General features: G+C 39.1%; 2 protein-coding genes across 2 annotated transcripts in view; one reads left to right on the top strand and one right to left on the bottom strand.

Moving 5' to 3' along the window:
- LOC145988719 (metabotropic glutamate receptor 5-like) overlaps nucleotides 1-23,671 on the bottom strand; it is a 229,603-nt gene that overhangs the window by 27,913 nt on the left and 178,019 nt on the right. The window contains exons 5-7 of the mRNA XM_083123827.1: nucleotides 18,593-18,762; nucleotides 7,031-7,110; nucleotides 1,546-1,723 (exon numbers count right to left, since the gene is read on the bottom strand). Coding sequence (XP_082979953.1) covers nucleotides 1,546-1,723; nucleotides 7,031-7,110; nucleotides 18,593-18,762 — 428 coding nt within the window. The remainder of the gene's footprint in view (nucleotides 1-1,545; nucleotides 1,724-7,030; nucleotides 7,111-18,592; nucleotides 18,763-23,671) is intronic.
- The window catches only part of LOC145988718 (uncharacterized), a 363,608-nt gene that overhangs the window by 245,374 nt on the left and 94,563 nt on the right, over nucleotides 1-23,671 (top strand). The gene's annotated exons all lie outside the window — the stretch shown is intronic.

The following is a 23,671-nucleotide window of genomic DNA, read 5'->3' as shown; positions in this document are numbered from 1 at the left end:
TTATGGGCCACGGAAAAACCGTTAAGAATTTTTATCCATCTTGTACGCTCCTCTACAGTTAATATCCAGCCCGGAAAATGCATGTTCTCTCAGAAAGACACATCCAACGTCACGTTTCGTACAAATTCCTTATTGAGAACGATCTATTATCTACTGTTGAAGACCTTTGTGCGACTTCTATCACAGAAAAGAATTCTGAAGATATTTTCGTTTGAGTGGCATCAAAGAACCATCTATAATTCCTAAAGTTTTTTGCAACTTCAATATTTTTTGGGGGATTCTCCTTCAGACTAGGTTGACTCCCGAACTTCAACATTCCAGTTCACTGCCACCTTCTCTTTCCCCCTTTTGGCATTTCTTCTCGACTCTTCTTCGTTTTTGCGTCGCTCTTAATACAGTCACATCCATTTATCATCCAGATTCTGCCTCATCAATGTTGGAAGCTTTCTGTCGCTTCCCTTTTTCCAATCTGTCTCCCCTCCTCGTTCCACTTTTATGCTAATCTGCTGCTATCATGACGAACACGGTGCTTGTCTCTTCGATAGATTAATGTCCTCGCATCTTCCACTTTTTCTCTCACGGGGACCGGCTGGATTAAATTTCTCCTAGGGGAAGTGTTGCGCTAATCATATAAACAAATAATTCCCGAAGGAAGAGCTTGATTTATTCGCGGACTTTTTCATTTGCCAGAATTCTTGCACACCCTACACGCTGAGAGGAACAGAGGAAGAACGCGATAAAACAGTAGACGAGAAGAAATAGATACAAAGAACTTAAAGAGAAATAAATAAAAAGAGAGAGGAGGGAAAGAGAAGACAAAGAAATAAAAATGAAAGAGAGAAGTGGAAAGAAGAAAGAAGTAGAGAGAAGGAAGATAAATAGTTAAAAAGAGAGAGAGAAAGAGATGAAAAGAAATAATAAAAAGAAGAGGGGAAAGAAAAAGAAATAAGAAGAAGAGTGATAAGGTAAATAAAATAGAAAGATAGAGAGAGGAAAGAGTAAAATTAAGAGAGAAAGACATAAGAAGAGAGGAAAAAGAAATAAATTAGAATGAAAGACAGAGATGGAAAATAAAGAATAAAAGGAGGAGACGGAAAGAAAAACAAAGAAGTATAAGAGTGATAAAAAGATATAGAGAGAAATATAAAATAAAAAGAGAGAGAAAGATGGGAAGAGAAAGAAAGACGAAAGAGAAAGAATAAAGAGAGAGGGAAGAGCATAAGTGCAGCAATGCCCTTGAATGCGTTTAAGTAAAAAAAAAAAATGAGCTATATTTGTGTCATTTTGGCTTCTGTGTGTATAATTCAAAACAAAACACAAGTACTGGAGAATTACCTAAATACACTCTGTCGGGAATATGTGAAGAAGGCGAGTGGCCTGAGCAATACCGTGCGCGCTGATGCAAAACGGCTGGTATCCGTTCAGCTCGGCCTTCATTGGTCGAGCCCTGTCGAGTCGCTACTTGCGCAGAGGACTTGTGTTCGTTCCTTTGCTCCAGAGATTCCCGGGACAGGGTGTAGGTGTATTCGTTGTTCAATATCTTACCTTGTAATATCCAAGAGGGCACGGTTTGGAACACACAGACTCCACGCGTCCATTCTCGTCCTGTCCGCTATACTGGATCCCGTCGTCCCACAAATCCAGCGTCCCATTGTTCCAGTCCCCTACGTGCACGTAGTCGAATGTCCCATTCGGGAGCCTCCTGAAGTTCATAATATCATACCTGTTGATACACAATAATTCATTTTACACATATGAAAAATTTCAATTTAGGCTATTTAACATTACTTTTCTACCTCTTTGAGAAAATCGCCACGATGAGGATGAATACTGAGCAGATCTAACTGATGATAGGAGAAATACACATCCACACTACTGTACTCTATCCACCGCAAGAATGAAGTTAATGTAAACGCAACCACCTGACCTCTTAGAAATAGTTCATTTCTTATGTGTTAGTTCTGATGTTATTTTGCCCATGAATATACTGATTGCAGCTGTAGATCCATCAGCTTCAATATTGTTTCCCCCTTCCCTTATTTGTTATTTTATTACCGGGATCTAAGTATAGGGTGAAGAAAAGGGGCTAGCGAGAGGTTGTGTAAATAGGCTCAGACCTTTATAAGTTCGGAGTGACGCCTCCGTCCTCCAGGTACATATCTGAGCTCTTTCTTCCACGATGTTGACTCACTCAAACCAAATCCAAAACTGATCTCGAAATTTCCTTCCGATCTTCTCAGATCGGTTCGGTTGCTTCGCTATACAAATTCCAATACCTGTCGATTCAGATCCGTCTGTCAGGCTGGTACCTTTCCACGGATGAGGCAAGTAATGGAATTTGTAAGGTCTGCATTCCAAACCGACGAGAACATCCTGTCTCCGTAATGTTTCGTTTTCAAGTACACCTTCTAATTTTTACCTACAAGTCAACAATATCACATGCACTGTATTCCTCCGCGCAAGATTCCTGCACTGCTGTAATTCGAACAACCAATAGTATCTATTAAAAGTCACGTGCAGTTGTTTACATCGACTTGTTTCTTACAGCAGACAGAGTTGTATAGATAATTACTCCGCCACGGAAGTTATAATGAAGAGTATACTAATTTATTGTGTTTATACTTATTTTCAAATTATTGTACTATTACTCATGAGGCATAACTTTTGAGTGGCAGAATCGAACTTGGAGCTTATCTTTGGGGGGAGGTAGAATAGAGGTTGGGGCCTAACTTTGGAGGGCAGAATCGAATTTGGGGCTTAACTTTGGATGCTGTAGAATCGAAAAGTTTTCCATTCCATAAAAGTAGCGTTTAGGATTGTTTACTATATAACTGTTGCATGTGAGATATTATAATTAATTTTCTATTCAGGTCCCAGGAGGTTAACAAAAGTACCAATAATTTGTACATATTAATGAACCTGATTTCGGGGCACCAAGTTACGCCTATGCTACTACCAGAGCGTATAGAAGGAATAGTGTGTGCACTCCCTGAGTTGCCGTGGTCCACCGCCTAGGTGGCAGTGGTGACGTTTGAGACTGCGCGGAAGATGCTCGCGTTGCTTACATAGCTAACTACATAAGAAACAAAAATGCATGTTACTTACGTTTGGAGAAGAGCTCAGCAGCTGGATAGTTTGAAGAATTTCGGAGATGATTTTGCTGTCTTCGAGGCACTTAATTCCTTTCTTATCTCCTTGGTGCGGAAGAAAAATCGACATTTCAGATAGTGAAATACGAGTTTAGGTAGCGTATGCAGCACATGATCTTCACAGCATCCTAATTGCAAGGTTTTTACAGCAATTATATTTAAATTGTCCAAACACTCAAAAAATATATCACCCCATAAACTATTAGCACATGATAATTTCTCTGCAACAACATCTTCCACTCGTAACAGCACATCATAAACACTTTTCGATGCATAGGTAAGGTATTTACAGCCGTCACCCGAACCATAGTCTTGGCCAGGGGCGCCGACTTGTCAAAATTATTGGGGGGGGGGGACTCTGATCACTGAAATAAATTAATGAATGAATCACTCTCCCTTTTTAAATTTTGGCCTCAGTGTTCGGAATCTCATAAAAGCCCATGAATTCCTCAAAAATATCAATTTTAACAATACTCATAATTACATACTTAATATATAATAATAAGTCATGTGTTTTGCTGTCTCTGGTCATACCCCCCCTCAAAGTTGATGGTTTAGCGGTCTCAGCCCCCCAAAGTTGATGGTCTAGAACATTTCAAATGTGAATTTAAAGTTAAGTTCATGTGGCACAATTCAGCCTCATGGAGTCGGCGCCTATGGTCTTGGGTTAGCGTAAGTGAGGCAGGTACGTTAGTTGGTTCCGCGTGCAGAAAAGTTGTACATCGTTTACAATGCGTCACTTTTGAAATATACCGCACTGTGTATCCTGCCAAATGATACACCAAGTATTCTTTACCAACACTTTGTTCATTTAAGTACGGTATTTGAATTTCATCTTCAACAATGGAATTTTTTTCCCTTATTTTATTTTCAGGTTGCTTCTTCACCGAAAGATTTTTATTTTCGGTTGCTCTTGCCAGAGTTCGCATTTCATTAACAAAAGACGTCAGAGGAGATTCAGTCCTGTATTCACAGTTTCCGCCCGAAAATAAACCAAGTTTTGCTGGTACGTAAATTGATTGCAGCATATGTAAGTGCAGAAAATCCACAGTGGAGGGATGATCATCACAAGTGAACGACCGCAATATACCAAAATGGCGTTCTAGAGGATCTTGATTAAATTTTCCTGTCAAAACGAACTTGTAATTGTTCTTCCACAAATATTCGGACACTTCTAAAGTACTTTCTAAAGTCACTCTTAAGGACTCTATTTTTTTTTTTCTGAAGCGAAGGAATTTCGGTTATCTCTAAGGACAGCATTCCATTTTATTAAAGTTGTATGTGCTTCTGATACTTTATATATTGCCTGTGCAGGAGTCATCCAGATCTACAGCCGGGTACGAAACACGCAGGCATCTTGTAGTTTTCGCTTGCTGCTGTCTCAAACACAATAATAATGCGTTGAACACAACACAAACTAGTCACAACGGATCAATCACAAATGTAACGACACTAAACTGAATAACGTAACAACGTTGTCATTAATAAAAGTACACAATGTTATTCTAGCACAACAAAACACAACGCTCTACATAACGCGCGGCCGCACTGCAAGCAGAAGACGCTCGTCGCAAGCGAAGGTGCTGCCAGTGTTTCGGTGGGGCACCGCTCTATTCACTTGGCTTACGGGAAGAAACCGAAGTGCGCACACTTCCTCTTCTATACGCTCTGCTACTACTGTACATTGGAAAACGTAAGATGTTGGTATGTAAGCGAACAGAAGTGAATTTATTCTTGTTAGTATGGAGATCCTATTATACTGTACTGTACATCATTCTTCTTACTTTTACATTAATAATTGTAATTTGTAGTGTATATATGCTAATAAAATTTGCAATTGTAAAACCCATAGTTTAAGTTCTTGTTTTAGATAACTGAAGATAATCCTCTTTAAGTCATATTCAAATATAACCTTCCCGCCATAAATATGGTTAATCCAGAGAATAATAATAATCCCTTACACTAGTTACAACCGTTTAATAATAAATTAACACCTACAGTAATAATAATATTGAAGAAAATACCAAGGCTGAAACTAATTAGGCCACGACAAGTAATGTTTTATAAAATAAACTCAGATGCTTAAATTAACACGGACAAAGTACAGGGTGAGCACAAAAAACACTCCCTGGTTTCAAGATGTCATAAAATTAATAGTTACTTTAATATTTTGATAAAATTGATATCCAAAGCTCAGTTAACTCAAAATATTTTAATAGACTATCTTTCTTTTCAGAATCGCTAGTTGTGAATTCGGTAGCTAGAGGGCAGTAACATCGAAAATGGCGTTCACTCCGAAGCAAAGAAGCTGGTGCGTGTTAGAATTTGCCAAAACAAGCAGTGTTGTGAGAGTGCAGCGTGCATTTAAACGGAAGTTTAATGTTGATCCACCTACACACAAATCCATTCTGCAGTGGCATAAAACATTTGTTGAGAGGATGCATTTGTGATCAAAGAAAAGAACATTCTGGCCGACCTTCCATCTCTGAGGAAATTGTGGAGCGTGTGCGAGAAGCCTTTGTACGCAGTCCCAGAAAATCAACACGTCAAGCCAGCAGGCAGTTGCAGGTGCCACAAACTACCGTAAGCAAGATTTTACGGAAGCGTTTGCGTTTTCACCCGTACCGGCTGCAATTGGTTCAAAAATTATACCCACAAGACAAGACGTGGGTTTTGCGAGACTATCCACACTTTAATGGAGGACGATGAAACCTTTCTGACAAAGATCATTTTTAGTGATGACGGGACCTTCCACTTGAGTGGAAAAGTGAACAGGCATAATGTTAGGATCTGGGGAAGCGAGCATCCGCATGCCACTCTTGATGTGGAACGTGACTCACCCAAGGTGAATGTTTTTTGTGCAGTGTCAGAGCGTCGAGTGTACGGTCCGTTCTTCTTTGAGGGGCCAACAATCACAGGTGAAAGCTACTTAACAATGCTACGTGACTGGTTAATTCCTCAACTTGCTACAGAGAGAGGTGACTACATTCTACAACAAGATGGAACGCCCCCACACTGGCATCAATCTGTACGCAGCTTTCTGAATGACAACCTCCCACACCGTTGGATAGGACGAGCTGGACATAATGATCAAAATCTATGCAAGTGGCCCCCACGATCACCGGATATGACAGTTTGTGACTTTTTCCTTTGGGGGTTCGTGAAGGACCAGGTCTATGTACCTCCACTACCCACAACATTGAATCATCTTCAGGAACGCATCAGTACAGTTGTCAACTTCATCACACCGGATACGCTTGAGAAGGTGTGGTTGGATTATCGTCTCGATGTTTCCCGCGTAACAGGTGGCGCGCACATTGAGCATTTGTAATTCCAATGAACACCACGAAAACTTTATGAGTTTTTACAACTACTGTGAACATTTCTGTAGAATACTACTTTTGGTATACCATTTCAAAACCAGGGAGTGTTTTTGTGCTCACTCTGTATTATTTATTTTTGTCACATTATTTATATGCAAGTCCCACACCGAAGCCTTGCGTTAGAAGGTGCTCAGGTTCGAGTCCCCTGTGGGAACTCAGATATTTCGGCCAGTGTAATACCGGTGGGCACCCACCATCGAGAAGAAATTGTGGAGCCACGAATAAGTAGTGCAACCCGGTCATGGAACCTATAACAACAACTGGGGGTTCCTCGTATTGACCACACGTCACCCCGTCGTGTTAAAGTTAACAGCACGTCACTCCCACCTCTGCTGAGGCATGTGGGCAGCCGGTAGGTAGGGCTGTTGCGCCATTGGTTAGTTATTGTTAGTTTACATGCAAGAGGCTGCAGTTCTAATAAATGAAGAGATTCTGTCCTTTTCCTTTATTTTCAAGAAATTATTATCAATGTTGTTATTACTTACTAATATTACTTACCTCCCAGGCGGATCTCCTTTCTTATCAAATTCCACCAAAGTGTCATTTTCGTAGGTGAACGTAACGTTGAGCAGATAGCTCTGCAAAAACAAGGAAAATTAGGATTTTTACAATGTTTCTAAATATTTTTAACCGTCAATACAAATATTCAGCAAATTGGACAATTTTCATACTGTACTTTTGTACATTTGTAGATGCATTCACTATTTATCTGTAAACCAAGGTTTGTGATTGCTATAAAAAAATTTGGTTGATGAGAAAACACGCTCGAAAGAGTGCGGTGAGGAAAATCCAGTATGACGTCATATTCCCGCAATTGCGGCGATAATCTTTGGGACCTACGTCAATAATTGTTTATATCGTGTGCACTACGTTATGTTCTTTATTTCAGACATCTTAAATTTACATTCACACAACTTACGCTTGTTACATTCATGCGTTCGTTGATTTTTGGGTAGTTCTAGCTTAGATTACCTCGCTAACTTAGATGATCTTGAATTGGTGTTTAGATAACGCCACGCAGCTGTCGCAGGTGAATCAAATGAATGGCTTATTGCAGAAAGGGACCTGAGTCACATTTTTGAGGAATCGGAGTTAATGGTATTTTTGATTTTCCTAGTTACAGACACATCTTTTAGCGCAAAAAGGGCGTAGGTCACACGAGGCTATAGCCAAGAAAATGCACAGTGAAAAGTGTACTTTAATGCAGAAAGGTACCTGAGTCACTGACTCGGGTCCTTTTCTGCAATAAACAGCCGTATTTATACATTGTACGAACTGTGTACGCAAATCTGTAATGCAGCTCGGGTGGTAAAAATACTGTCAAACTTATTGACACCAGTAACATTATTGGTTTCGCAACGTGGTGGCCTCATGTCTACAAAAAAATGTGGCATCTTTGAAAACTAACATGTGTTCCTACAAGAATAGGCAGTATTTTCAGATTTCCAAGTATCATTACTTTGAATACTGTGTTGAACATAAGGGTACTGTCAAGGTATCCGAATTCATCAAAGGTTTGACGTCTTACACCTTCTATCTGTCCAAAGGTGCAAGAATTGTAATTTCTACGTCACGTACGTTCCCTGTTGCACGTATGCCGATCAAGCTTACTAAATTGAAGGACATACGAACTACCTTGTCGTATGTACCAGACGACGTCAAATGATTTTTATGAAGATATTCTTCAGTGGCCCACTACACACGGCAATGAAACAGACTCAGATGTAGAATAACACATGCATGTATGAGCTCGTACATTTTTGTACTTCAAACACCGACAATAAAGTCCAGAAAGTGCAGTACACTGTCATTTATTGATGAATCTATAATTTTCTGTGGCATATATAACATAACCTAACCTAACCTAGCTTATGTGGCAACGACAAACGTGCGTTTGTAGGAAATTTCTTGTCTTATTTCTCACAGTTTTCACTTTTATTGCAGAAAGGTACCGGAGTCACAACCTTTTCATCTCCACTGTCTCTAGCAGCATACTGCAGGGGGGCGCATTGAGGGTTGCAAAATTAACTTTTCTTTATGCTGAATATTTGAGCCAACAGCGGTACATTTCTTCCTTTCACTATCAATATTATACGATTTTTCTTCTTTTTCTCAGAATTATGCAAAAGTGACTCAGGTCCCTTTCTGCAATAAGCCATTCGTTACATTCATTATGCCAGTCATTCTAAAGAATGAATTTTACCCTCATAAAAAGCGACTTTCTTGTTAAGAAACAACATCGTGATGGTGTTTTAATTACATCTAGATTAATTACTTCGTATTTGAATAACACAGGCGTCTCCTATCTTTCGTCCCTTGTCTTCCGTTTCCGTGGTAGAGCTGCGAAAAACGAGTAAATAAATCTGCTGCTGCTAGTGCTGCCATCTGTTGAACGACTTTATAAATTAACGTCGACGAGATTAAGGTAATTCATCAAGCAGAATGTAAGAGTGTATCAGCCGTAGCTACGGTGGGCTTGTTCTGAATTAGAGGCGAGAGAGGAGGTCTAAACCACTCTATTTTGGAGCTACATGGACAAAAAAGCTGAAGATTTTATCGCTGATCTCCTCAGCTTTTGTTCCCTGCTGTTGATAACACCAACTCTTTACTATGTGTCTTTGGAGTTCTAAGCATATAAATATAATCCTACCCCTCCCATATATACAAATAGAGTGTGTATTAATGGGGAAACATGGAAGATTCTCCCACTAGATCCCACTGTCCCTTGTAATCATTAGCGAACTCAGGGGGAAGCTGATGGAGTCCCTCCCGAAATTTTGAATTGAATTTTTGTTGAAGTTCACTTTCTGCACACATGTGCTAATCTGTACTTGACCCAGTTTAAAGTGGGATTCGAAACACTGTGCAATGTAACTTCACCGGGACTCGAACCCCGAACCCCTTGATTACAAGGTGGCGACTTTACCATCTAAATTTTCATGAATGCAGTAGAGAGCTCTATAAAAGTACAAGTGATGAAAGTCCCCCCCTCCTTCCCCTTACAATGACCGTTCATCATTTTGTTCTTGAATAACTTTTAAATCGAAGGTAAAAAAAATAGGAATTACGAAATATTTTATAATGTATCCATCCACCCACCTAGAACGCAATATTCACGTAATATTCACCTTTACAATTCCAGCTCCCTCCGAAGCAAAAACCTGAATACGCCAGTGGTTTGTAATTGACGTAAATCTTCATCCCTACCAGAAATGATGTAACAATTACTATATTTTTATGATACTATTATTATATGTGTATTCCTCATCAATATGAATTAAAACTGAAAGAAAAAGTTACCACAGGTAAATTCAAACCGTGCAAAACATTTCGAGCATATTTCCTCCAACTTTAACAGAGAAATGTGTTCAACCACAAGTTGTATTATTTCAGTGTACAGATTGTGCTGAAGCTAATACAGCAGAAATAGGTGGTTCCAACGCAAGTGGCAGTTTTGTCTAATGGTTAAGGCAGCTGCTCCACAATCGTGAGATCGAATCCTCCCATCAGCGAGAACTTTTTCAGAGACATAATCATGTCCATACCGAAGTTGTATTATTACAGTTTATAGATTTTGCTGAAGCTAATATAACAGAAAAGGTCTTTCCCAAAGAAAGTGGCAGCTGCCCACGGAAAGTGGAGAGGTTGAGAGGAAGTGAGGATTTAGGCAAAGTGGAAGGTAGAGAAGACCAGAGGATATTCAAAACCAACGTTCACTTCCGGGATTCGAACCCGGGACCTCTGGATTTTGAAGCAACGCCCTTACCGATTGAGCTAACAACGGCATTCACTCGATATTCTTTGGAACTTATATTTCAATCAATTATAACCTGCTCCTTGCCTGAAAAAAAAAAAAAGATGTAACATTCTCGGAGGAGATTTGAACTCGCGTCCTTTCTGATTGCAACCAGCGCTCTAACCAACTTTTTTTTAAAATTATTTTTTATTTTCAAGTAACTTTATTTACTTGTTACATTTCCAGAATACAAAGTATGTTCATCCAATACAACTGTTTTTGGTTACATAGTATGCATGACAGTTAAAAAATTTGTATGCGTAGTATGCATAAAATATGAAGAAATATGTTGATATTCTTGATGCATATATATTTCAAATCTCTCACGAAAATCATGTTTCTTATAGGTACTAACAAACCAAGGATAATTTCCTAATATCCATTGTACACTATGTACCTTTGTTTTCGGGTAATAAGTAAAATTTGGGTACAAAAGATGATCAATCGTGATTTGCCTCTGGCTTGTTCTGCATATTATACTGATCATTTTCGTGATATACTCCCACGTTGATTTTGTAATTATACACTCACTGATTAGGTGTTCTAAACTTTCTTCTACATTACACCATTTACACAGCGGAGTTTCCGCTAATCGGAATCGATGAAGTTTAGTTCCAGTTATCACGATTTGGTGAACAATACAATACCATGCAGACCTTAGCTTTGTTGATAAATGTGTTGCATGCACATTAGACCAAACTCCTTAGGGCACGAGGGTACTTCAATATTATTTTACATTTATTATACCTAGTCTTACAGATAATTTTGTATATATTTTTTACAGTGGGTATTTGAAGATTACCCGATAGTAACAAATAATAACATATTTCCACAATATAATCTACCAAATATTTATACTGTTTGGGAATAGTGCTCATATCAAGTGGATATTCTAATACAATAGTGTTCAAACATTGCTGGAGGATCGTATCTGTCAGACCTTCAGGATGATTTATCAGAGCGGCAACGTTAGCCTGAATCATTAGTGCTTGACATTTGGTTGCCACATGAACCAATTTTAATCCGCCGCATTCAACAGGTACACATTGTTTCATGGCTAACCCGAAGGATATGTCCAGACCACATCAACCAATTTACAGCACTCTTCAGTTTCGCAAGGTCTATTTTTCGTGGTGGAAGGATTTTCACTAGAGACCAGACCTTGGAGAGCGCGAAAATATTTACAAAAGCTGCACGTGATAGTAAGCTTAAATTCCTAAGCTTATGTTTACATAAAACAGCTTTTATAGCTCCTATTACCGAATTATAATTTAATTCCTGTATCTGTTTAATTGACATAGTAAACATTATTCCAAGTGTTTTCAGTTTTGGAACAACCTGAAAATGTTCTTGAGATCTGTTTTGGTTTGTAGAATTTAAATACATCATACGAGTTTTTTTTTCATAGTTTATCTTTAAACCTGAAACCAGTTTGTATTTCTCCAGTTGCTGATATATAATTTTTGTGTCAGTCTGGGACTGAACTAAAATACTGACATCATCTGCATACGATAATACTTTAATATTTTGATTGCTAATTGTAACACCAAATATTACCTTTTCTAAGGATATTAACAATGGCAATGGAGAGAGGATCTCCCTGTCGAACCCCTGCACACACAGGGAAGGGGTTCGTTAAGAATCCATTTATTTGGATTTTGGATTCTGCGTATTTATACAGACCTTGTAAGGCATTTAGAAAATTTCCACCTAGACCAAGTTTACCAAAAACCTTGAACATATTATGTTCATGATCAACAGAGTCAAAAGCATGTTGGAAATCTACAGCTAAAATGGCATGATTTACATTTGTAGCGTTGGAGTTTGAACTAGCAATTACTTCACGGAGTGTTTACAACACCCCATAGTCTATATACAAGGTGCATTCAATAAATAACCGGAAAACTAGTATAAAAAATATAACATACGACCGTGATTGTTATATGTTTGTTATTTTGTGAAGACATATGTAAGGTAGTCATAGCTGGGGCTGGCACGCTTGCTTCGGGCACGGGACTCTGGGAAATAGTTACTAAAGATGGCGGCATCCTTACAGGAGTGCTCCAAGCTGGAGCAGCGAATTGTCGTGAGATTTTTGAGTGAAGGCGTGAAGCCGATAGAAATTCATGACAGTTAAGTACGGTGACAACTGTATGAGTCGATCACAAGTGTACGAGTGGGCTGAGAAGTTCAAACAGGGCATAACCAGTGTTGAAGATTCTCCGCGTCCAGGTCGCTCTGTCAATGCAGTCACGGAAAGCAAACATTGCTCAAGTGGAGGATTTGATACCGCAGATGATTTCCCTCTCTTTCCCCGCCGTTACTTCATACGTACAATGCCCAGAGGTCACAATGTAAACGGTACCACCTACTCCAACATTTTGTACGAAAAACTGAAACCAGCCATTCTGCAGGGACGACGTGGTCTGGTGTGCTTTTGCTCCATGACAATGCGAGACCACACACTGCCAGTGTGACATTGTCTACCATCGAGGACCTAAAGTTTGAGTGCTTACCCTCTATATTCACCCGATCTCGCACCACCTTTGGCCCCCTGAAAATGCACTAAGTGGATCGAGGTTCCAGAATGACCACGAAATCCAGTCAGCGGTACATGAGCGGTTACACACGCGTCCAAAAGATTTGCCCTTATCAAGCGCTGGCGTAGGTGCATTGAACTAAAGGGGTATGTTAAACATAATACTATAATTCTTTTGGTAACTAATAAATATTTGTTAGAACATGTTTCCGGTTATATATTGAATGAGCCTTATATTTTTGTTTTCACCGTAACAATATTGCATCTTACCAACTAATTGTTCAGCATAAGGAGCCAGTCGTTGCATCATACACCGAGAAAATATTTTGTAATCTGCACACAGTAGAGTTATGGGACGATAATGAGACACTTTCTTTGGTTGCGCTATTTTTGGTACTAATACTATAACACCAGTATTTACCTGTGATGTGGTTCCTAAAAACTGCATTCACCCATTTTGTTATCGTTTCCCCCATCAAATTGCAAAAGGTTTGAAAGAGAGCAGTGGGAAGTCCATCAATTCCAGGAGAGGAAAAGGGTTTCCCCGCCATGACTGCTTTATGTACAGAATACATTGTCTAAACGATGTCTATCAGTATCATGAAGCACTGTGAAAATATTTTCATAAAATTCATCAGCATTTGAATTACCATTAGTAGTTGTATCCGAATAAAGGTGACTATAATGATCATAAAGTACTTTCTTAATGTCCAAAAGTTTTGTATACTCCCGTCCATCATCCATTTGAACGATTCCAATTTGTTGCCTCGTCGCGTTTTCCCTCTCTTGTATAACATGAGCGAGAGATACAGTTTCATGGCGATCTAAATGTGGGAGCCTGCTCCTAATTTTGACCCCATTACGTTTCTGAGTATGCACACGTAATAAAGTGGCTCGAATTTGCTTTATATCAGTTTGCACTGTTGTACCATTCGTTGCATCCTTTATAAGCTCACGCAACACACTGTAATAGAAGTTATATTTGAGGTTCCAATCTTCGGATCGTTCTTTGCAAAATTGAACTCAAAAATTTTTAATACCAGGTTTTAAATTTTTTCCCACCAACCTAGAATATCTGTCTTTTTCTCTAAATCTTTTTCCCACTTTTTCCATTGTTCATGAAAGGTGTGTTTGAAATTTGGCTCTACGAGAATAGAAGTATTTAATTTCCAATATCCGTATCCTTTCGAAACCTGAGGGATATTCAAATTTATCCCCATAATTACGGCTGAATGGTCAGAAACACGTGGGAGCGAGTTGTATTGATGTCTCATTTTGACTTAATTGGGGAGTGACATAGAAACGATCTAAACGTGATGCACAGTTGTCTCGGAAATATGTATATCTCAATTTCCGATTATGCTTAGCGATCCAAACATCCACAAAATTAAAACCATGAACTAATTTTTGTAATGAATTCGATGTTGAGAACCCAGGTCGTTGATCCTGTGGATATAAAACACAATTAAAGTCACCTGCACATATTATATGCTCTTTCCTCCCTTGTAATCCTGCTGCTACATCAGTACCAAAAAAACTCATTTCGCAAGTGAAGGTTTGTATTTCCAGACGCAGCATCCATGTTTAATAACCAAATATTTGCTATTTTTGTAGCTATTATACGGCCAGATTGATGTTCAGTTACGTGAGAGAGATCGGCAGTCCTTTTTTGACAACTAAGTCCGTTCCTTGTGCGTGACACTTGGGGTTTAAATATGCCACATACTGGGCTGGTAATTCAAGCTGAGTCACACACACTTCCTGCAGAAGGACGACATTCACTGAGGATCGGAGAGAAAATCACCTAAAGCTCGTTGTTTCATCGTGGAACTTAACTTATTTATGTTAATAGTCGCTACTCTAACAGTTGTGTTCATAGAGTGAAAAACATATGAAATAATCCCGTAAACATGTTGGGTGGTCACTCTGAACAGTGTATAGCCACTGTTATTATTCATGTACACCTCTATCATAACACAATAGTACAATTTATGTCTCACACTACACACGTAAATCACTCTTATCTCAAATTTAAATTCTTCAACATTACAGATCTCCAACTTCTGCCTAGAATACATTAACTATGCTTTCCACTAAATAAATCTGGGGTAAGTGTTACTGTTTGAAGGTTTTCTTTAGTTGCATTTCCTGAATTACGTGTTAAACTAACGTTTTGAAAATCTTGTTTTGGGGTACCAGTTTCTACTCTAAATTCATTATGAACTATTGTGGAATTTACGCATTCATTATTTTCCTTCTTCTTTCTACGTAGCACCCTTGACTCTTCCGCCACTGACCGTAACCTTGATACAGACCTCGAACGTGATTTTCGAGGGGAGGTAACTACGGGAAACTCTGTCTCCGTGAACAAAACACTGGGAGGGAGGGGAGGTATGGCATGGACCTCCTCTGATGTGGTCATAGTTATCCGCTCGATTTCTTCACTACCTGTTAGTGGACGCTCTACACTATCTTCGTGGCTTGGACCTGGCTCGTTTTTGTTAGGTACGGTGCTGTCTGTTTTTCTCCTGTGTTGTCGTCTGTGGCACGTCTACGACTGATGGTGCTGAATCTCTGGGTTGTATCGCTGGTAACACTGTAGCTTCATATGCCATCGGTACTTTGTCAGCGGGTATATTGACTGGGCCCCTGTGGGGGCGGGTTTCAGGGGATCGACGTTTAGGGCACTGTGCGACATTGTGCCTCACTTCTGAACAAGCTATGCAAGTTCTCACCTGCCCAGGATATGTCACCCAGTAATTGTCTCCATTCAGCGTTACATATGAGAGTATGGGTTTACGTAATATCATTTTGATCAAAACACGACCTGTACGTGTAGGATAGACATGATCAGCAGAATAAGTCTCGTCCTCAAGTTTCAACACTTCACCATAAGAACTCATGACTCGACTTATAACTTCTTCACTTAATTCAATTGGAACTACATGAATTCTTACGATTACATGTCGCTGGTGGACCCATTCTACTTCAACTTTATGGTCACCGTCAGCGTCTCTATAGAAAACCTCATTACCAAAATCATTGAGGAACCGTTCGCTTACCATTTTTGTCACAAATTTCACGTACAAACACTTTCGACAGTAATCTATTTCAAAACTAAGGCTGTGTCCAAAAGGTACAAAGTACATACTTGAAGTACAGTCTTGACGGAAGTGACGTCACCTAGTGCAGTTCGAAAGCGCCAAGCAAACGAGTGTACAAGACCAGAGGACGCAGCACACGAGCGGTGCACACTTGCGATCTGTGCTTGCTTTTCATTTGTTAAAAAAATGGATGTCTGAAGTCAATCAGCTGGTAGCTGTAGTTCTTCCATTGTGTGGAAATGTAAGTAAACAAGTTTTTAAAATACTATGTAATTTTATTTATTGGTTTTATTCATATATGCGTGGTTTCTTTCTTATATAGTGAGAAGGTGTTAGAAAATTAAGAAAACAATTTCTTTTCCCGCGATCGTAAACCATGTTGCGGAATGTGTGAAAATTAATTTGAAAGAGCAAATTTCTTTCATATTTCTATAATTAATAACGTGCTGTGTTATATAAACTGCACGCCGAGTCATGTGTGTGTTGTTCACGGAAAACAAGAGTGGCACATACAGTCGATGTTTGATAATTTTAGTTTCGAAGCAACTTTTGTTGCATTCCTCACTTGTGTTGGCGCTGCGGTCGAAGTGCAGTTCGAAAGCTTTCCGCTTCCAGGCTTCAAGACCGCACTGCGAGTATGCTCTCGAAGTATGCTCGCTTCAAGTATGGTCTTGCAGCTTTCGGACACAGCCTTAGCACTTGGTTCGTCGGCACTTGATAGGTATCGTGAAACCATTGATGAAAATTTAATGACGTGGGCCTCGTTTTAACATCAGTGAACACAAATTTCAAGGGGTTTTGTCTTTGTGTGTTCATCGCGTCTTCACTGCACTCGAGAAATATATTACAGAACTTCTCGCACCCCCCCCCCCCCCAAACCCACTAGGAAACCTTGTATGGCCCTAGCTAACTCGGGCAGTTCGATAACAGCCTTCTCGCGCGGACAGCGGAGCTCACTACGAACTGCTTCCTGCAAGAGTTGCAGGCAGACTATGTATGTACCAACTGAACTACGGTGGAACAGGAGCAACTTCTTATCAGAACTTGTATTTCTCTAACGTTTGATTTAAATATGCCTGAAAAAAAAAAAGATCCAACTTTCTCAGAGGAGATTTGAACTCTCGTCCTTTCGGATTCCAACCAGCGCTCTTACCAACTTTTCTTTTTCTTTTTAAATTTTCTTTATTGAAAGTAGTTATTACTTACACAAATTTTACATTTGGGCGCGAGTTCCAAAGGATCACATGTAGGAAATTTGCATACAAGGTTTTACAGGTTATCTGATCATTTTGATAATATTCTTCACTGGCATAGAAATTAAATAACAGTTTATGTACATGAGGTTGGTTGCCAAGCACATAATAAACATAATGTCCTATGAGAAATTGCACTGCACGTGTTCTTGTGAGAGGAAAATACTGAAACTCTGGAGTTAATATATGGTCCACCGTGACATCATTCGGGGAGCGGCGGCATATTTATTATTATTATTTTGATATTTCAACACATTTTCCTTTTCACCGTGAACTAAATATTTAAAACTCTTTAATAGTACATATTAAAGCATTAATATAACTTCCTTATGCGGTGTTGGGAGCTTAGCAGAGCATGATAGCGTCCATGTTGCCTTCATATTTTTGTGTTTTTATGGTTTTCGTTTTCACATATTTATTAGTTAATTATTATTATTTGTCTCGTCTTGTGGATTCGACTGTTCAGACAGATTAACTCAAAGTCAAATATCAAGTTAGTCAAACAACAAATCAAATCTCTTACCATTACCAAAATAACAACATGGAAATATATTTCATTTGCACAATTTGATTTTTAATAAGTGATATTTAGACATATTACTGGGCCTCCCCGATGGCGCAGTGTAGCGACGTCGCCTTGTAATCAAGGGGTCCCGGGTTCGATACCCGGTGGAGGCACAAGCGGTTCGGATCGCACTTTAAATTGTAGGTCCAGTCCCGATTAGCCTTACTGTGCATAAAGTGGACTTAAAACAACAAATCAATCAATTAGACATATTACTGAGGATATGTACATTTAATTCAATTTTTTACCCAAATTCGGCGAGCTGACTACCATCCACGATTTCGCCTGTTTAAATTTTAAAAGGGAAAGAAAATTCCAGAAGATTCGTGTTAAATGTATTTCATACTATTTGATGTTTTTGTAAATATGTTGATATTAACTATTATTAATTATAATAAAGGGTATCATTTCACTCGTCGTTATCTCGTTGCTCCAGGAACCAAAGACAAGAAAAGAGAGGCAACACCATGTTATCGAAAATTTAAGCGTTCCGTTTCGCAAAAATTTAAATTTCGAGTCCTGAATAGAAATAAATACCATTTTGCTGCACCTCGATGCTTGTTTTTAGATAATAATCAATTTCAATATCATGTGCTCTTACTTGTCGACAGTCTGCCTTGAAAGGCTTTATTGAGTTCATAGATAGAAAGTTTTGGACGTCAAACTTGATGTCGGGAAGAAATATGACGTATGCTCTGACGTCACTTCCTTTAAGCTTGGAATTCAGGTGATGTTCGTGGATACTTTGATCGTGTACGGACAGCGATAAGTAATATAACAGCGCAGTAGCAAAAGTGACTAACCTTGAAGAGAGACCCGTTGAACGGAAAGAGCTCCGGGCAGAGACCCACTGTTTCTCTTCCACAGACGTCTTGTTGGAGATTATGCAGACCGTAAGCCATCGTGTAGATCGCCTTGATGACAAAGGACATCTTCGGGTCCTGCTTGTGTCTGTGCTGCAGTTTCTCAAATCCTGGAATGTATAAAAGATACAATATTTACACATCCACGAAACTACTACCTGAGCTAAGATGAAGGGTAACAACAGAGTTAAAAAGCATACAGGAAACTATGTTATATGCGAGCCCCAGTTACTTAAATAGCCTACGTAAGAAAGTGTGCATAAAATTGTTCATTTCCCTAATAAATGGGTCAACAGAAATACTAATTAAGGATGAGCCGATACCACCCGATACTTTTCCGGCATTTTCTTGACTTTTTCTTGGCCTTTCTTTCCTATTTTCATTTTTCGTAGCATTTATTTAATCACCCCCTACTTAGGTATAGTTGGAAATTAAGAAAATAGATATTTTTATCCAATGAAAAACACCCCATCACAACTGAAGCTGTACTTTAACAAAAGATTTAGCCTTGCTTTAATTATTAATGCATGTAAAAATAATTCTTCGGACTTCATCAAGGATGAGGAATGGCCACATTTGTATTTCTCCAATTAAAGAAAATGCAGAGGAGGGGAAGGGGGAACTTCATAACTACTGATCAGTGGTGGCGAATAGGGGGCGTGGTGGGGCAGTTGTCCCCCACTTTTTTGCCACCACACCCTTTTAATTCTAAGCTTGTTTACAAATAAAAATTAAACTGTCCTTGCGCCCCGCCCCCCCCCCCCCCCGTTTTGGCACCCAATCGCTGCTACTGATTTCAATGTATAAATGATGTGTTGCAGCATGGCGTCCTTCCTGTAGCCTCATTTCAGAAACTTTTGTCACAGGAAAATCGTCCCTGTAAGTAGAGTTTAAATTATCCGAAAAAAGGCTTTTTTTTGGGGGGGGGGAGTTTTCCGCGGCTTTATTGTTGGGCTTCTTTCGACTCTTCTTCTTTGCAAAATTTGGCATTACGTACCTCAAAACTCACAACTAAAACTGGTAGTGAAATACTGTAAGTTGGCAGAAGTTGGCAGGAAGCCAAAATATTAGTTTTTTTTAAAACATTTTTTCAGGAAAGAAATCATACATTAAAAAAAACGGCTTTTTTGCAACTCTGACTTTAGAGCCATTTACAGGGATAAATAACAATGCTCGTACTATTTCATCCGTCGATCGATTTCGCTGTTCGGTAAAATGTTTAATTTTACTGAAACCTCTGTCACACTCAATCGTTGATATTGGAATGGTTTGTAGTTTGCAGAAAGTCCACTCAGCAAAGCACCTTTTGAGCTCGTCACATCATGTTTATGCATTCGTTGCGAACTGAGCAGCCCCGTTCTCTTTTAACTCTACCACACAACAAAGCGATCTTTGCTTCCGAAAACATTATTTTTTTTCTCATCGGCTTCAGATGTTTCAGTTACTGGTACACTCATAAATGCTTTGTTTTGAGAAAACTAAAATTCTACATCTTTACGCTTTCTCCAGGGTGCTGTTTCATTGTAGTTAGTGATTGTATTGCCACAGACAGTTCCTGCCGTGCAGTAATTACACCAGCACTTCTGTGTAGAAGCAATTAAAACTGTTTGACGAAATCTAATACACCATGGGAAAGACAATGTACTACCACAAATAACTAAGTTGGTACCTTCTTTAGCATTCCTTTGCACTTTATGTTTCTTACGATAGCTGCACTGAGCTCACGACTCGAAAAGAAATGTACACAAGGACCGGATGATTATTTATTACTGCCGACACAGATTGATAAGATGTCACCAAAAGGATCTCAAACATTTTGTAAATTTCCATCATTGTTGTTGTCACTGCTTGACCACTCTCGAACAGATCCTTTTGATTTTTGCTGTTTTGACTGAACATAAAATAAAGTGCATCCATAAAAGATTCAAAGTGAAATGACTGTATCTTTTTTCACAACATAGTGAACAGCAAGCTCGAATTTATGACTCAAAAAGTGAATGACTGTTATGTCATCCCAAATAATAATAGAGTACACAATTAGAGGGAGGGAGGGGTCCTTTCCTGGTTGGAAATGAAAATATAAATATAGAGCAGGGGTTGAAAAAAGTAGAAGGGGGAAATTCCCTGACTTCCCCACCTTCAATTCGAACACTGAACAGTGAACAAATCTTAACCACAACAATTTTATCAAATCCCAGTACAGGTATATAACAATATAAATTCACTATACTGAGAAAAAAAATAGCAAAAATTCTTCACCACGAGCATGATTTCTTGACTTTTTCTTCACCTACCTGTTGATTCTTCCTGTTGATCGTACGCGGGTTCGCAAAAATGCCGCGCGACAGTTTCGCAGAGTCTAATTATCCTGGAAGTTATTCGAAATTCGAAGTTTCCATTGATTTTGAACACAATGTGTTAAAAAACTGTAGTTTGTGATTACTTCCTTTCATTACTTTAACTCGGGTTAATACAAGCACGAAACGTCAGATGAAACTGTAAACTGTTTTCGTTGTCCGTTGCTTTCGTTCAGCGGGAAACAATTCCTTTCAGGTTTTGCTTCTCTTCTTCAATTGTGTAGCAAAGAGAAAAAAACAAAATTATATTTTCCTACATTTATTACAAAATAACCTTTAGCAAACAATTAAAAGGTTTAAAGTGAAAGGGCCCTAAGTCCTCGCTTGTCCTCGGTTTATAAAACTAAATTTAATACGAGGTTTCAAAGCGGTACCTTGGATTGTATTGATGACAATTTAGAAAGTAGTTACTCTCTTGTATTAATTGAGATCAAAATAATAACTAGACATTACTACACCTACTTACACGAATAACGGCTAGCCTGCTTTTGAGATCTCTACCTTTGTTCTTACAACGAACTGAATAGCGCTTTTCTTACACCCTTTGGTGATTTAACTTCGGTTTAATCACTAAACATGAGAGCTCTAATTATCATCGAAGTAATCACTTCTCACTTTAGCACTTTACTTTCACTACACTCCCTTTTCCCTAAAACTCACATCCAACTTGAAGAAAGTTCCACGAACAGCTGGCGAAATCTCCTCGAGGCGATTGTGCTAACGTTTAACCACTCATGATCCCGTGTATTCGTTTCCATCGTCCTCAGCGCAGCTCTCGGGACGACCAACTTGGACCCTGCAGTTTTCGTGGATTCCGAAAAACTATAATGGACAAACAGTAACCGAACGTCAAGATTTCGGTGTCCTTTATTTCTTCAACGCGAGCGCGAAGTGTCATTCACTTGACCAGACTGTTCACTTGTAGATTTCACGCGAGAAAAACTGCACGCTCTCCCTATTGTTGCCGCGTTCACTCACTACTGTACCCGCGTTCACTCACTACTGTACCCGCGCTGATCAGTCCATTTTGAGGAGTGGTGTTTAGAGTTCTTTACTTACTTCTTTTCGGACATCTTAACAATCAATCACAAAACACTATTCCCGAAGATGTAAGTATATTAAACCTATCTAGAATCACTAGAAAAGAAGAAAACTATGTTCGCTTTTAGCGAGACTTTGTGTCCCTTCAGTACTATCTTCAACATGCACAGTTGGAATACCCAAATAACCATCCTGGAGGTTTGTCTTTATATGTTCAGTTATTAGCCTCCAAATCAGAGTTATCAAAGCTAATCTTTATTGCGCCCTTGTTCATAAAACATTAAAAATTGCCCCTCACCGCCATCTCGTAGCGAATATTGAAAACCCATTCTGTCATATTCTCTTTGTAGCTCGGATGTCCTGAATATTACACCCAATGCCTGTCTTTTTATGAGCTTATGCTAAGCACGTGCAACGGTCACACTTTACGTGGAACATATCCATAATTCAAGAACAAATTTTTTGTCTGTAAATCTCCTACTTTTCTTCTCTTTTATGTATATGGGGAGAATAAAGACGAGATACGATGTAATATCCTTACAGAGAATTTATTGATGCGCAGAAATTTATGGTGCAAACTACGTCGCAGGGACGGTGCGCGAATTTTACAGTTTGGAACAAAAAACGGACAGCGAGATTCGTAATTCCCTGTTGGCCATCTGTGTAAAAATCTCATGCACACGGCAATCAATTCAGTGTTGCCAACGGGGAAGGCCAAAAATGAGCTAAATCATACCTAAAAACTTGCTTTCACGTGGATAAAAGTCTATCGAGCCAAGATCCAAGTTCGAATGTTCCGGGTTCGGTCCTGACCCGAGCATGGACGTTCCTTTGTGAGTGTTCCTTCATAAACTTCACCCCATCATCACTAATTCTCATAAAAACTAAACCTATCCATAAGAAAACCCTTCGTTGTGCGCTGTAATCGATTTCTACCAGTAGGTGGCTTTACTGGCGTACGCAAGAATTTTTTTCGGGAGGGGCTGGAATTGTAAAAGTACACAGCTACTTTCTAGGGAGACGGTATACACAATAAGATATTTCGTATATTTAAAACTGTCCAGTCTCAAAAATGGCATTTTAAGGCGAATTTGCATTTACTACTCTATTTTTCCACCCCGAGTTCTTCACTGCTTGTATTTGAAAACGTTGATTTTCTCAAGATTTCGGATTAGGCTGTAGCTCCATCAGCCCCCCCTCTGCGTACGCAAGTATGTGGCTTGCCTGTAGGGTTGCCAACCCTCACGGAATCGAACTGACTCTCCCGGACAAACTCTGATCTCCCGGAATTACGAGATTTACTAGTATTATATTCTTTTTATAATTTATCTTTCTATTTTATTTTGGTATGCATTTGCCAGCGAAGAAATTTGTTATTGTAAACCAAACGATTGAACTTCACAATATTATTTCGAAGACGTGAAAAAGTAGTGAAAAAAAATTGAGCATTTTTTTTAAACAAGTGGGAGGAGGGAAAAATAAAAAGTGTAAGCACAATGTTGCACCACAAGAGCTGCACAAAACGAAAACAAAGCCATTGCGTCAAAGTGTCGAGACTTTTTTTATTTCTCACCACCCGTTGATTCATTATATAGATTTAGTTCGTAGCATGGTCCAGTGG

Source organism: Lepisma saccharinum, chromosome 6, assembly GCF_977018435.1.
Source record: "Lepisma saccharinum chromosome 6, izLepSacc3.1, whole genome shotgun sequence".
NCBI classification, from domain to species: Eukaryota; Metazoa; Arthropoda; class Insecta; order Zygentoma; family Lepismatidae; genus Lepisma; species Lepisma saccharinum.
The sequence above is the reverse complement of the archived record's forward strand: the minus strand, read 5'-3'. Positions and strand labels throughout refer to the sequence as shown.